This window comes from Centruroides vittatus, unplaced genomic scaffold (assembly GCF_030686945.1).
Source record: "Centruroides vittatus isolate TY-2023 unplaced genomic scaffold, ASM3068694v2 contig_19, whole genome shotgun sequence".
In the NCBI taxonomy this organism is placed as follows: domain Eukaryota; kingdom Metazoa; phylum Arthropoda; class Arachnida; order Scorpiones; family Buthidae; genus Centruroides; species Centruroides vittatus.
The window spans coordinates 3802194-3817995 of record NW_027121169.1 but is presented as its reverse complement, the minus strand read 5'-3'; the positions used below and the strand labels follow the sequence as shown (position 1 = coordinate 3817995).

The following is a 15802-nucleotide window of genomic DNA, read 5'->3' as shown; positions in this document are numbered from 1 at the left end:
TGACACCGATAACGCGATTTTAATAACGGATGAGAGAGATGATAAAATTTTTAAAATAACTATCGTATTCATTGTGTCTTCAGAAAATATCGATTATATATCATACAATATCGTATCTGTGAAGACTGTTTGGCTCCTGGTGATGGGGCAAGACGGATATGAAAACATTTTAGTATTCTTCTAGTATATATTGTGTATAATACCGTCTACAATTTCTAATCGGAAAAATTGACATTGATTTTATAATTTTCTCCGAATTGAGTAGATCGGTAGTAAACGATATTTTATTCCTTTGACATTTTGGAGAATGGGGAACAATTTCGATTGTGACAGCTACCTGGACACGGAACCACGCGAAAATGCGATTTATAAACAGACAATACTGGCGAGCTTCGATTTTTGGCCAACTCACTCTTTTGCGAATGATCCTTCGATAACCTTAAATCATTTTTCGTATGCCAAATTCGATTTTCGTACATTTTAAACCGAAAAAATAGAAATGAAATATTTGATTAATAATGTTATAAGTATTCACATTCAATGCTCATTTAAAAAATTTACATTCACGCTCACTTCTATAGTTTTTAACGATGTAAATTCTTTCGAAAGACATTTTATATTATGGTTTCATTCCTGAAAAGTATTTCAAGTTTTTCTTAAAACCCGCTAGTAAAAAAGCTTTCTGTAGATTTCAGGAAAAAACTATCATCTTCATCATACTTTTGATCATCATCCATTTGAACGAAATATTTACATATCTTTTGCATACTTTTCTATATCTAAGCAACGCCATTGCAAATTATGTAGTTTTTAACATACATTGTGTATAATTTTTCCGGAACGACTGTGTCTTTTGTAATTGTTTTAAAAAGAATTTTAACATCCGACGGAACTTCAAATACATTGTGTATGTTAAAGAGTCAAGGTATTCACACCAAATCAAAATCGAAAAATAAAGTATTTATATGTAGTGGATCGTTTTAATTTATGAAATTAAATACATGTACTGTACGTACATTGTAAGAAACTTAAAGAATACTGTATGACAAAAATTCAAAATCTGGTAAACAGTATGAATTCAATTTAATATGTTCAATACTTAAAATTCATAATGATTTGTGAAAAACAGATTTGAAAATTACTCTATTTTAAGAGCATAAATTGCTAAGTGATGATTCAAGTAATTAAGAACGTACAGACGTCCATCTTTAGTCAAAGTTATGTCAGACGGTCTTCGAATGGGATGAGAGAAAGTCACTTTACCGATATATTCACCTTCCCAATCAAAAACCTGTAATGTTCATGCGTGTAAAGTTTCTGTTGCCTTAATCGTGTTTATTTTATTATAACTTACCTGTATACGATCGTTTCTGCTATCGCCAATAAGCATGGTTCCTGTCGGATCCAAAGCGATGCCAGATGGTTCGTTCATGGTTCCCTCAATATTTCCAAAAGTGCCGAAGGTTTTGATCAATTTACCATCCACAGTAGTTTTATACATCACACTCAAACCTGAAAATTCAGTAATTTTGATAAAATCTCGATAAATATTCTCTGTATATTTCTTCCTACCTAAATCGGATACGACAACTTCATTAGAGTAATATGCCAAAAATCGACATTTCGATTTTTCATGTCGCTTCATTAATGGTTCGTATAAATTACGGTTTTCTATGCCGCCATCTTTGTTGAAAACAAAGAGATCAGATTTCCGTGTCTCGTTTAACGTTATCAACTTCTGGTCTTCTGTAATTGCAAGACCTGTAAATTAAAGAATAATGAAAAAAACTTGATAAAATCGTCCGTAATATTTAATAAATAAAATATTGAAGCAAATCTTAGTTGACTATATAATTTCTAAAAGTTAGCAATCAGCAACAATTTCGTGAAACATCTAAATTTTTATAATTAATCGTAATATATTTAATATTTCTCTCGATTCAAAAACATTTTACTAAATGATCAAAATTCTGACAAAAAACAATCATATTTGAATACAATTTCCCACTTTCTTGCATTTCGTCTTCATTAAAATTTTTTTGTTGCTGATATTTTTTAATTAAATTTTGAAGACCTCATTTACAGAAATTTTGTTTCTTCTCTGTAACCTAAAGATATTGCGATAATGCATTATGTTTGGTAAACATAAATAAGAAATTGTTTTACCAAAAGGCCTCTGGAGTACTGTTTCACCAATACTTCTTATAAAAATGCCATCTTTATTATATAAATGAAGTCCTGTACTATCCTTTATGACAAGACTATCATCTTCCATAACTACTACTGCTGAAGGCCTGAAGAAATTTTCTCCTGTAAGATAAAAAAACACGAATAAGAATTTAAAATGATTTACATTCATAGAAACACTTACGTTTTTGATTATGAATGTATCAATAATTAGTTTATCATAGAACACGTTCTGATATAATATCGTAATTTATATCTGTTCTTCAAAGTTTGAATTAAAAAAAATAAAATAAATTATAAACGCGAGAGAGTAATAATTTAGAAATACTAAGGGAAGAATTTTTAAAATTACATAAATTCAAAAATTCTACACTTCAATTTTTCAGCATCACGTTATCAAGTGGATTATGGAATTAGATCTGAAACACACTTTCCACGTAATTTCAAAAACTACGATCCACGTATGTGATGTTAGAAAAATAATCCCATTCAACAATAATTCATTCTTACCTTTTTTCTTTTGCTGAATTTTCTGTTTGAGTTTTCCGTCTCCATTTACAATCCATACCATGTGATGCCCAGTATCACATATAATGGTGTCGTTATTATGATTTACAGCTACTCCTATGGGAAAGTGAAGCTCGACGCCATCTCGTACTCCTACCGTAGTTAGAAGATTAGCTTTAAGAATAAGATCATCATCTGGAAGAAGAAATTCATCATGAAGCTCATAAAAAAAATTATAACAGTATTTTCGCTTATTTATTAAAATACAAGTAATGTTTAATGAGTAGCGATAATCACGAATTCGGTTATTCATAACTGAGGATTGTCATCAAATTTAAAAAAATAAAATATTTCGTCATATATTCAACGTTACCAGGACTGGTAGCGTGTGTGATATGAGCTGTCGTTTAAATGGCATGTCGATTGACCTGAGACACTATTCTGAAGATTAAGTTTTCTAACTGTAGAAAATTTATTGGCCTGTTTGAACTATTAAAATAACTACCATTCGAAGAAAAAAAAAATTCGTAACTATACACCATATTGTTCAAACAATTTTTCAAAAAATTTATAGTTGAAAAAATATCCTTGACGTGCTCGTTTATCTGTTATGTATCCTACAAAAAGTTTATGATATGCGTCACGCTCGACTATTCTTCAAGAATACTTTCGGCTATATCGGTCTCAATTCGGATTTTTTATTCAGATCTGTACAGTGCATATTTTATGATATGTAACTAATTCGAGCTATCTGTACTCTTCTTTTTTTCAGAAAATTTCCGAATTCAATAGTTACGAATTGTCATTTAAACCATTTTCTCGCTGTTTTTATCCAGAAATATCTGCGACGATTCTGTCAATCTCTGATAACCGTCCGAATTAAAGGAACAATTCCTTAATTTCAACGATTATACGATTAACATCGCAATAGTTCACATTAACTATTACAAATATAGTAAAACGTTATTCAATTTTATACAAGAAAAAGAAACGTCAGATACAACATTACGATGTCAGCGGCCAATGTACTGTACTTGTTTTACGCAGGACTGTTACTTGCGGATTAATGTTTTCGCAGATGTCAAAGGGCAGAGCCGTCGAGAGGGAAAGACCTGAGACTTTTTCCGGCCCAGAAAAACCTTAGGAACTCGTAGTATTCCTATCCATATAAAATTAACATTATTTTTACAAATGGAAAATAAAATCTACAACTTTTTAAAATAAAAGCAAACATTCTAGTACGTACCATATATTATTTGTTAAAAAAGAAATGACTAAAGAAGCCAGCTAAGAGCTACTCCTGAACCCATAAACTCTCGATGGCCCTGGCAAATGGTTAGGACCTTGGCACTAGGAATGGGTTAGGTCAATCCATTTCTAGTGCCAGCGAATCACTCTCTTAAGTCAGCAAGTCGTGCTGTACTCCTAACACAGTATTACTGAAATGAAATTTAGTATGGTGAATAATATCCCGTTTTGCATGAATTTTTCTCCAGTAGTATACTCGATACAGTATAAAATTTTCATCTGCATATTAAGAAATATCAGTTATCATTTATTATAGCAAAAACATAAAGCATTTTAAACGCATTTTAGCGATTTTTCGTTAATTGTAAATGGTTGCATAAGAGTCGAGGCAATCTACTTTGACTATTTGAAATGAAGCACAAATTTACGTGGAGTTTTGTTTTACGTGGTAACTGCTGTCATGCGATCCCCGTATCACGCAAGGGTCGCGAATGGGACGTCTCGTATACAATAAAGTTTTGTTTTAAGATCATATTCTATATGATGTCACAATGTCACATTTGAGAGATATTTCTAAAGTTAAATCATAACAATAATATAAAAATAGGGATCTAAGCACCAACTCGGAAAGTAATTGTGTGTATAATAGGAAGCACTTTCGTTCCTTCTTATACATACATATATTTCGATATCAATAAATTCTTACCGTTACCTTCCAACTTCATATCCGAACATTCTGTTTTACGATTATAAAGATTGTCTTCTCGATAATCAACAGAGTAATCGTCATCCTTATCTTCAATAAATCTATCATCATTCATGTCAATGTAAACTTTATTATTTCGACAGGATGTAGTTAAGGATGTTGACAAATGAGGTTGATGACATTCTTCATTTTGGCATGTCTTGTAACTTGAATTTGACCAGGTTTCTTCTAATAAAAGTTCTTTATTTCTAGGTGATGGTGTTTCTTGTCTCACGTATCTATCATTTCTTGTAACTGGTTCAGTCTCTACAATACAGGGACTATCTTTGATGGGGTGACCATACAGTGTTACTTGAATAGTATATTTGGAATAACTATTCAAATTAAAGTAAAATATGTAAGAACCATCTTTGTTGTCCACAATTTTCGGTAATATCTTTTCGCCACCGACATCTTCGGCATATCCGGATAACGAGTTCAAGGTCATAAAATGCCACGGTTTTTTACTTTTGACCTTAGCTTCCAGATATGTTCCAATTTCAAACTTCTGCATCTCGAGCTCAAGACTTAAATCGTCCGGTTTGGTTGGCGTAGTCCTGATGTAACCAATATGATATATGGAATTAGACACGTTTGGGACAAATTCCAATGAAAGAAGACCTAGGATCTGTATGTCGATAAGTTCCATTTCTTTAGTATTAAGTACAGATTGGGAAGTACCTTCTGTTACACTAGAACGTAATTCTGTAACTTTCATTTCTATTTCTTCTAAATATTTGCGTTTTAAATTTAAAACTTTGAAAAGATCGTGAAATAGTTCCATTTTGATAGTTTTGAACATTTCCTCAATGCGATCCCTCACTAAGTGGCATTTATGTTCTAATAATGCTTTAATATTTTGAATTTTTTGTAATTTCTTTTGAATATCCCCTTGATAAGGCTTCATAAATAATTCTTCTACTGTAACATTAGTGCCAGCCATCATTTCAGAACTGAAAATAACGTTAAGAAATATTTTAATTGAGATGATATTAAATATTAAAACTGTATCGTATATTAGATGTTTATAATTTTGTTAAATTATTGATTTTTGTATAGTAAATCAATAAATTATTGTTCATTAAACTAAGCAAATTCTAGTCTCGCTAATACAAAAATATGCGCGCAAAGACATTCAACAATCAGGAAAATCGATATAATGTGATAAATTTCTTAAAATAATGACTTTTACAATTTAGTGGAATACAGTTTCTCCACAGAAGAGAGATTATTCACATAAATGTCCCACTTTCGATCTTTATTCTTAAACATCCTCTAACAATTGCTATAGTGTTTCCCCGAAAATAACACCTAGTAGAGGTTTTGCTGAATTGTTAAATATAAGACCTCCCCGGAAAGTAAGACCTTTCGTTTGGAAGCATGCCCGCCGAACAGAACACCAGAGCATGCAGCTGTGATTCTTTTTAGCCTGCCGCCGTTATCCCCTACCTCCACCGTTCGTTGCAGAGAAGTTGCATGCAGGACATGAAGACCGTTACCTACCACCAACCCTGATGTTCCCTTCCGCATCCGTTACTTGTAAATGTGCATGCTAGACATCCGAGGAGACATAGAGGCTAGACATAGAGGCCCGTCGCCTGGCCTGCCGCCATACCGTATGCTGTACTAGTGTGCTGTGGTGAGCTCCCCTAGTGGCTGAAAGCCGCCATACCATACGAAAAATAAGACATCCCCTGAAAATAAGACCTAGCGCATCTTTGGAAGAAAAAATTAACATAAGACACTGTCTTATTTTCGGAGAAACAGGGTAAGTACAAGGAAAAACATAAGCTAATTCATAAATAAGTTCGTGCAAGATCTCCAAAATTGTTGAAATATCCATAGTTACATAATGATTAATTATATGATACCAATTAAAATGCATAAAGTATCAATCTAAATTCTAAAATAACTTTAATTAGTACATTCTAAAAACAAAATACGTTTAAAATTACTTTCGCTTATTTAAATGTTTAATAATTCGGGGATACTATAGATTACCACCTATGAAATTTCGGGAGTGAGTATATTTCAGAACTGAGGGGACCGAGATGAATTCAACGATACTCTACTTTGGGACCGGAGACGAAAAATAAGAAAGTTGTCATACTTTTTTCCGGCAATCGCGTGATGATCGGGAGTCGCGTCGCTCTCTACGCTAAGCCTATCGCGTGTTTAACAGGCAGTCCGGCAAGTCGGCCATATATACCTTCAACAGAGGCAGATGTTGATCCACGAGCACACTGATCGTCAGAAGTTGGAATCAAGTCCTTTCCTCACACCCTTCGCGCTCCTCGACCTCGGGGCCTACGGCCTTTCTGCCGCCGACACGTAGGCCGGATGGCCGAGCGGTGAAGGTGGCACCCTATTGTTCTGGGGGACCCGGGTTCGAATCTGAACGAATCGAAAAATTTCCAGGAATTTTTCGGGGGTGGTCCATTCGGATATGTCGGGTCCCGTCCCTCACCACCCGGCCGCCCCACTGTGGGACTGGCCAAACCCATAATAGGCTCGCAAAAAGAGGCCCTCGTAATGCCCGCAGGGCGGAAAGAGTTAAAGGGAAAAAGTTGCCGACACGCTCGCGGTCGGCTAGTACTACGCGCCGCTATCGTGGCTTGTCCAAAAACCCTAACCTATCCCTCCGGGAGATGACCGTCACCGCTAGGCGACGGAAAAATCTGAAATGGCGTGGAATGCACTGTGAAAGGCAAAAAATCGTAAATATTATAAATTTCTTATTTTTCGTCTCCGGTCCAAAAGTAAGGTATCATTGAACTCATCTGTCTCCTGAGTTCAAATATATACTCAAAGTCCCGAAATTCCATAGGTGGTAATCTATAGTACAGCCAATAATTCTTTACGAATTCTAAATGTTTGTTAAATTTAAAATATTTGTAAAATGATTTAAATAATTCTGAAGAATTTCAAATAATTTCGTGCAATTTGAGTAAAACAATTTCGAAGAACGAATAGAGCTGCTCTGAATACATTATACATTAATTACTCCGAAAACATATTTCGATTTTCTGGGGGAAACTTTTATTAGCGTCTAAATCAGCAATGGCAAACGTTTTACCAAAGGTGAGTCAGAATTGAATTTGAAAGTTAGTTACTGAAAAGCGCGGGTCAAATATTTGAGTAATTAGAAAATGCTTAGAAGTTTTACGTTGCTGTATTGAACTCTTTTAATCTATATAAAAATAAAATAAATAAATTCATATAAGTGAAAAGAAATATTTAGTTTATGGCTGATTGTAACCTCTTTGGTTATGTACGAGTTCTCTTGCAAGTAGCATTAAAAATATAATGCTTTTTAAAAAATTCTCAAAAATGGAAAAAGGTAGATCCAAACAGTTTTTGCCTCACACAGGGTTCCTATTCATATTTTTGTTTTAAATTCCAGGTTTTTCCCCGACCAAATTTGTAAAAAATTTCGTGATCCTCGCATCCCTTGCAGTATGGCGCATTGACAAAGTAAACGAGCAATTATTTATTGTGACATCGTCATAATGCCAGGCTGCAATTTTTAATCATATATTTTAAATTAAATAAATTAAAAATACAGTAGAGTGTCGTTTATCCGAACACCGATTATCCGAAATATCGGTTATACGGACTGTGTCGTGCTGAATCGAACTTTTTTGATACTAGATTTACTTCTAAAGTATAATTTTTGTTTTTATATTTTTACAATATATTTATTTTGTTTGTACAAAATAAAGAAATAATTTTTAACGATACAATAGCCTCGATTATTATTATAAAAATTTTCGTTAGGCTTAAAATCGACGAAAATTCAACACGAAGTGACACGCAACGGAGAAAAATTTCAACATCGGACAGGTTAATATAGTTTCTCGTACATAATCTATTATCCGAAAAAATCAGTTATCTGACAACCCCAGTCCCCAATTGATTCGGATAAACGACTCTGATGTACCTTGTCCGCCTCAAATTACGGAAAAGTATGATGTACTGTACAGTACAGGGGGTAAGCCACCACGGCTTGATATAGAGTCATGCCGGTCATCCAACTACTTTCGGGGAAAGATTTTTGATTGAAATAACGTGACTTCCGGTCCAAAATAAAAGATCGAATATAGTTAATCGGGCCTCCCCAACTTTACATATCTGGTCTCGACTTTCATCTATCTCACACTGTCCTTGAGATTATGACAGTGGGAATTTATAGATCTACAATTTTTTTCAAATTGCAACTCAACAATTTTTAAAAAATTGGAATAATACGTGCCTCTAATATCTCAATGGCATACATTAACCTAGTGTTTCTCAAACTTCACTTTCTGGGAAACCTTTAATAAAAGAAAACTTGGGTGACTCCCTATAGTCGAATTTAATTAAAATACATATATATAAAATAATGTTTCTTAAAATAATATCTTTGTTTTAAACATTTTAATTTAAACTTTAACATGAATTTTAATAAAAGGTAAATATTACAAACTTTTTAAAATTTGCACAATATAATATAGTTCTTTTACTCCTATAAACTCAAATACCCGTCAACATATTTGAGATGGATCCACGAATCACACATTGTTGAGAAATCTGATACGAAAATTATCTCAAATACCTGGATATGAAAATTTATACTGTTTCAGCACAAAATTTTCAATGTTTTCAGTTGATGCTTCAATGACATCAGACAGGGAGAGCACTTAAATTAAATATCAAAATGGATAAATTGATTGAATGCAATGCAACACGTGGACAACTGTCGAAATTGATCCTATTTATGTTTACATACGTGAAAAAATCCAGTATATTGTAGCAAACCCGTCACCAACTACTAGTGTTTAATCCACTTAGCCAATAATACAAAAATTTACCATAAAGAGTTAAGCCTAAAAGTAGGCCTATTAATTCGAACTATAAATTTCGCTTTAATTATTTAAATATCTTAAATACATTTAATTTAAAATGTTAAAATATACAACCTGAAAGATATTTGTGAATATCTTCTATTTAAACTCTTCGCAAAATATCAGAATATTTTTAAAATGTCCCTGAAACACAATTGCTACAAGCAAACGACTTGACAGAATATTTTTTTTTATTCGATAACAGGTGGCGTTTTTTTCTGATGTAATTGTCAAATTAAAATATCAATTAATTAATTCGACTTAAATAAAGTGTTTTTGTATTATAAAAATAATTTCGAAACTTTTTAATGATTAAAAATAATTGTTATTAGAAATAATTTCGCTATAAAATTATCGTGTTAGTTAATTACATTACCTCGTGTTGTTGAATTGTTATATACCCGAATAGCCCAAAAACAGACAAAAGTATCTCACTAATTCACATTTTGACCAATTATTTTCATGTAGAAACAGATTATCAAATAAAAATTTTCACGGAAAGTTTACGATTTTATTCATTTAATTACATAGCAATACATTTCATTAAATATTAATTTTTATCCTATGTTTCTTTTGCATTGTTACCCTAATTTATATTAACAGGCGGCCAGTTGGCATTAGAGCTGGCAACAAAACTGGTTTTCGGTAAACTGTGGTTTTAGCAGGCTCTTTTTATCTAATGGTCTGCCAACTAATGACGTTTTCTAGTCATACATTCCATCAAAATCTATAAACATAAGGTCAAGACACCAATGTATTTATGGAGTCGCCATTTTTGTTACTTAGTTTCATGCGGTGTGGTGACATCGGTAAACAAATTCCGGAAACAAACTCCAATTCCGAAAAATTTGCAATGTGCGACTCCGACTCCTACACCGACCTTACCATTTTTTAAAATCTCACACTACTATTCCTTTTATAAGAAAGATAGGCCCCTACCACTGGATATCCAAATATTTTTATCTACAATTTTTTATAAAAAGTCGTAATAAAATTAATGGTGAGAATCAAAATACTGGATATAACAAATTTATCTTAAATCCATAAAGAAGCACATTACATCTTAATAGCCAAAAAAATTCTACTTTTATTAGTTAATTATAAAAAATTAATTTTAGTTTAATTATTTTGCAAGACAAAAGTTATAAAAAATAACATATAATACCCTCATAAATTGTTCCATTCTTAATAAAATTTTGTCCCTCTAGATTCGCGAAATCTTACACTGTGCGATAGCTGCAATCGTGTTCCGAGAATTTAAACCAGTGAATAATAAGCTGAAACAAGCCTATTAATTACATTTTGCAGTTTTCTCTTCTTTTGTTTGTTGAAGTTAGATTCTGATCTCGGTTTTACCTTTTTTCATTGTCTTTGTTTTGACTGTTTTAAGACCAAATTATGTTATCGAAGCTATAATAAATAGTCACAAATAACTCGAAACCAATAGAAAAGCAATGAAAAAATTAGTCAAATTAGTAAAAGAAACTTGATATCCAAAGTAAAACATCCATTGCGTAAAGAAAAAATTATAGCACCCGATATAAAAGTCAAATTTTTTCTTGGGAGTTTCTCTTTGGTAAAGATAAGCTTGGCACTTCGAAGCGATATCATAAGCATTTACTTTCCAGGCGATTGACTACGAGTGTTCAGTGGTTTTGTCCACTCGACCACTAATGAATCTTAAATTAATAAAAACTATTTTCTGAAAGTATAACCTAGACATGTCGCGTGAGATATGCGTAACATTTTGTTATGAAATGGCCTTTGTGAGTTAATATCATTTTGATATCTAAACTTATCGAAGTGTCCATTTCATAAGAAATTTCTTTAGATACTAATTACTTAAAAAGTATCTTTCTTGCATCATATTTTACCAATAGTAAGACCTCGAAGTCGCTCGAGGACGTAGTCGACGGAGTCCATCGCTTTCTCATCAAATAAAATCAAATAATGACGAGGTTGCGGCCGACGTTTCAGGTCAGTATAATTCAGGTATTTTGATGTAATTATTTGGAGTCGAAAAAATTTTACCGACTCCAACTCTACAACACTGGTTCCATGGCCACGATATAGATCTCATGCACTGTACATGCAGTAAATTGCATGTTCTTTCGAGTTAAAACTACGGAATTCGTCACATAATTCCAAATTAAGTATCTTTTCGTTCAGAGGCTATTCTGTCATTTACTTCAAGGCTTTAACTAAATAGATTTCAGAATAAATAGCTATCTTGATATGGCCTAAATTTGGCTAATTTTTCCAGACTTATCACACATTGTAAGTCAAGTGATGAAAACGGAAGTCAGAGATCAGATCCAAAAATATACGTTTTTATTAGCATTGGAACTGGTTGGACTGCTGAGAGACTGTAGAGTCCAAAATGCATTTCCAATGTTAAACATACATTGAAATTTTATTTCGAAATTAGAGATTTAGTTAAGCAAAACACATTTATATTCTACGTAACACAGTATTTGTAAGCCAATGAAATTTAATATTAAATTTTCAATATACAGGATCAATTACTTTTAATTGGGTTTTCTCTTTAAAAGGTATTGGCGAATTTTGTCTATATTATATTTGATTCTAATAAATATTCTTTTAAAGATGTTTGGACGTTTACATTCGTTTTTGTAACATATAAAATTGCCAATTGCTTGTAGAATTCCAATCAAATTATTGTACATATTTGCAAAAATATCCTGCAGCTTGCAAAAGAAAGTCCGTTCTTCGTATGGTAGCATGTTTGACAGACAAGTTAAAGGATAATAAATAACGCTCCAAATAATTTTGTATACAGTGAGTATCAGTTGCTGAAATAAATTAAAGACTGTATTCACAACGTAACAAATGCAGTCACATAAAACTTGGACAACGCGACAAGGTTTGCAAGATTTTCTTCCAAAAGCCATTCCCATAATCAATGTTTGATTACGTTGATCCATTGCAAAGTTTTTCGTAGTGTTCCTGTCTGGGTTTTCGGGCAAATCATGAAATACACTATTTGCATATACCTGTTCGGTGAATGAATTTAAATATATTCGACTGTTGTTAGTATATAGATTTATATGCAAATTGTTTGATGAGATATTTGGATGATGATTCAGGTATTGCAATGTTAACCCGGTATTTATATATTTAGTATCGTATATATTTCTATTTAGCATTGAGAAACTTATGCAGGATTCTTTACGTGATATGTACTTTACATGTCTGAAAACTTTTAATGAAATTTAATGAAAAATACTGTAAGCAAAGTCTTGACGATATTGATTTTATAAAAATGTACTGAAAAAGCAATTACCTTCGACTTTTGTATACTTTTTCGGTATTATATTGTCTATCTGAAATAAACAGATGCACAGGAAGACGTCGCGAAATCGTTTTACGAAAAACATGTTGATGGTTTCTTTTTTTCGCTAATTACTTGTTACTTGTAATTGTTGCTTTGTGTAAAACTGACTGTTTTATGATGTAATAAAAAATTAATTTCGAGATATTATTAACTCATTTTTCAATGACGACCGTATGTTCGAATCGGCCTACTGCTCTGTGATACCTGGGATCGAATTAGAAATTTTTCCATGGAATTTTTCATGGTCTGTCTCGGATATATCAGGCCCTCCCTGCCATTCTCATTGTGAGCTGGCCAAATCCGTTATACGCATGGGATAAAACCCTCTTATTTCTCTCCTTTATTATAGTGATTTAAAAATTTCGATTTATTTCTAAGGCGATGTTTTTCACTATTGACTGTCCTGGAGCATTAAGAAAACGTTTAAGGCCGTTTTAGTTATAGTTGTCGTGGATTCAGTTAGACCTACAATGACGGCGACGGTGAAGAATGAGACAGATGTCTCATAAAAATTCCTAAGGTTGATGTCCAATGATGTCCCAAAATTGTCCTTGGCATAATGAGTCTTTAGGCCTCAGAGTCCAGGGTTGCCAGATTGGCTTTTTTGATGCCAAATTTGCGAAATTTGGCTTTTTTTCAGTCTGATTGGCATCAAAAATTTTGTTTGGCTTTTGGTTTTTTTTCTGGCTTTTTTCGAATAACACCATGATATTATTTTTTAACAAATCTGATTTTATATTTTCCAGTAGGCATTCTAAGTTGTATATTATTGAAAGAAGTGATCTTGGATCAGACTAATTATCTCTATTTCCATTTTGCAACTCCAATAGTTCAAGAATTTGAAAGGTTAAATAGCCTTTTTGAACAAAATAAAGCAGACCCTTATCAGTTGCATGAATGTTTATTTTGCACTACAAAATATTAAAAAGTAGACTTCATTATGGTAATTATAAGAAAAGTATTTCTAAAGTTGATTTTGGAACGAATTTTTTGAATGAATGAAATAAATACCTGCAGGTAAATAATAATGGTGAAAAAATCAAGCAACAATTTCTAACTATCAAAGAAAGGTGTTTTCACATGTCAGAAGAGGATTTAAACCAAGTTCAACAAAGGCTTCCATCAGGAATGAATTTATTTCAAGATCTAGCCCAATTTAGCCCAAATATAATTTTAAACCAAGCTTTATGACCAAAGTTTTCTGAATTCCCATTTTTGAATTTTGCACAAGACAATCTTAATATGATTGAAGAGCAATACAGAAAATTACCTTTGTCAATTGGATAGACGAAGATCAATTTAAGAAATGTGGAATACCCAATGAAAGTGAGCTTTTTTACCAAAACATATTACAAAATTCCCAATTCAAAGAACTTGCGACTTTTGCCCTCAATTGCCTAATAACACCCATTAGCAATGCTACAGTAGAGAGGGTGTTTTCACTTTTAACTCATTTTAAGAATAAGGCAAGGAATAGAATGCAACTTTCTCTTCTAGATGCAATTATTAGGATTAGGTCACAACTTTTGTCCTCAAATATACGTTGCAAAGAATTTGTCCCTTCACATAAAATGTTAGAGTATTTTACTTCTGAGAAACTGTATTCCTCTGAATCAATTTCTTCCCTTAATCATGAAGATATGCTTTTTGGAAAAGAAGCATTGACATAATTAAAGTATAATGTATATAAAATATATAATACATTTTGGCTTTTTTCTGGCTTTTTTTTTAAATCTTAGTTGGCTCTTTGTAAAAGTTTAAATCTGGCTACCGTGTGATAAGTTGGTCGAGAGTTTGAGTATGACCAACGGGCTGATTGCGTGGTTTTCTTGGCGTGTTTAATACCTAAATTCAGGCAAGTTTCCCATATAAAGCCCTTCCAGATGGGCAAATCATCCATGTGTTGTATTGCTTGTACCATCAATACGTATTATTGATCTTCCATTAGAAATATAATAAAATTACAAATATAATTTTAATACAAAAACAATACTAACACCCATCAGTGGCCTAGTGAATAAAACTCGTCCATCGAACACTCGTAATTGGTCATGGGTTCGCGTCTCGCCAACGGGTTGCCCATGTGGCGTTTTCTGGGTTTTCTTCGCGTCGGTAATGCCTAAAGCCTGGTACTCACAAGCGGAAACGGATGACTGAAACAATAAGGTAAAAATTGCCTTTCTATTTTCTTTCGAGTCACGTGTACTCACTTGCGGAAATTACCATATAATTGAAACGCATGCTATCTGTCAGCAGTACAGTACATACGTATAAACAGTTACCGTCTGTAGTCGAAAATGGCGTCGACCACGATAGATTTGTTATATCAATTAAGCTTTCTATGTTAGCTAACGATCTTATCCAAAATAAAAAAGCAAAAAACGAACAAAAATATTTCGAAATCGTTGGAAGTTAGAAATATTGAATACTTTCGTTCCCGAATTACGATTACGCCATTCCGAATACTTCATGCAGTAAGTCAATCTATTTCACATTAATATTTAAATCAGAAAGTAATGTAGCGTATAAATTAAATATATTAACGTGCTAGAATATAAATTAAACAAGGAAATTTTAACATCAAAATAAATTAGTTTACAGTAATGGTTATCAGTAAGATATCGATAAAAATATGCTGCAGCTGGAAACCACAAAAATGCCGTTTATCTTACAATTTTCTTTCCTGACGAACGTGATCAGCTCCTATATGCATATAAAAACTTGCATATACAAAATATGTACACTTTTTTAACTGCACAAACACTCGCAAATCGCGTGAAGGAAAATTTTGGAAAATAATTTAACTTAAGTAAATTATTTGCAATAACAATAATTACAATATATGAATTAATGAGCACCAAGTTTTGGCTCTATGGA

The 15802-nt window shown here is 32.6% G+C and overlaps 2 protein-coding genes and 1 long non-coding RNA gene across 3 annotated transcripts in view; all 3 read right to left on the bottom strand.

The window, feature by feature from the left end:
- The window catches only part of LOC136970148 (tripartite motif-containing protein 2-like), a 60475-nt gene that overhangs the window by 17237 nt on the left and 27436 nt on the right, over window positions 1-15802 (bottom strand). The gene's annotated exons all lie outside the window — the stretch shown is intronic.
- On the bottom strand, window positions 1005-9780 carry LOC136970149 (tripartite motif-containing protein 2-like). Its single transcript, XM_067264547.1, has 7 exons — window positions 9646-9780; window positions 4649-5640; window positions 2698-2889; window positions 2167-2310; window positions 1573-1761; window positions 1355-1512; window positions 1005-1291 (listed from the first exon to the last, which is right to left on the bottom strand). Exons 2-7 carry the CDS (start codon window positions 5631-5633, stop codon window positions 1139-1141), a joined length of 1821 nt encoding a protein of 606 aa, XP_067120648.1. The 5' UTR covers window positions 5634-5640; window positions 9646-9780; the 3' UTR covers window positions 1005-1138.
- On the bottom strand, window positions 12545-13027 carry LOC136970263 (uncharacterized). The gene is made up of 2 exons (XR_010879964.1): window positions 12875-13027; window positions 12545-12790 (listed from the first exon to the last, which is right to left on the bottom strand). It is a non-coding gene; the product is annotated as an uncharacterized lncRNA (long non-coding RNA).

Coding starts and splice junctions, on each gene's coding strand:
- LOC136970149 (XM_067264547.1), bottom strand. CDS start 5,633: ATGATGGCTGGCACTAATGTTACAGTAGAAGAATTATTTATGAAGCCT. Junction 2,890..4,648: donor TATGAAGTTGGAAGGTAACG/GTAAGAATTTAT, acceptor TTCTTCTTCCAG/ATGATGATCTTATTCTTAAA. Junction 1,762..2,166: donor AGTACTCCAGAGGCCTTTTG/GTAAAACAATTT, acceptor TTTAATTTACAG/GTCTTGCAATTACAGAAGAC.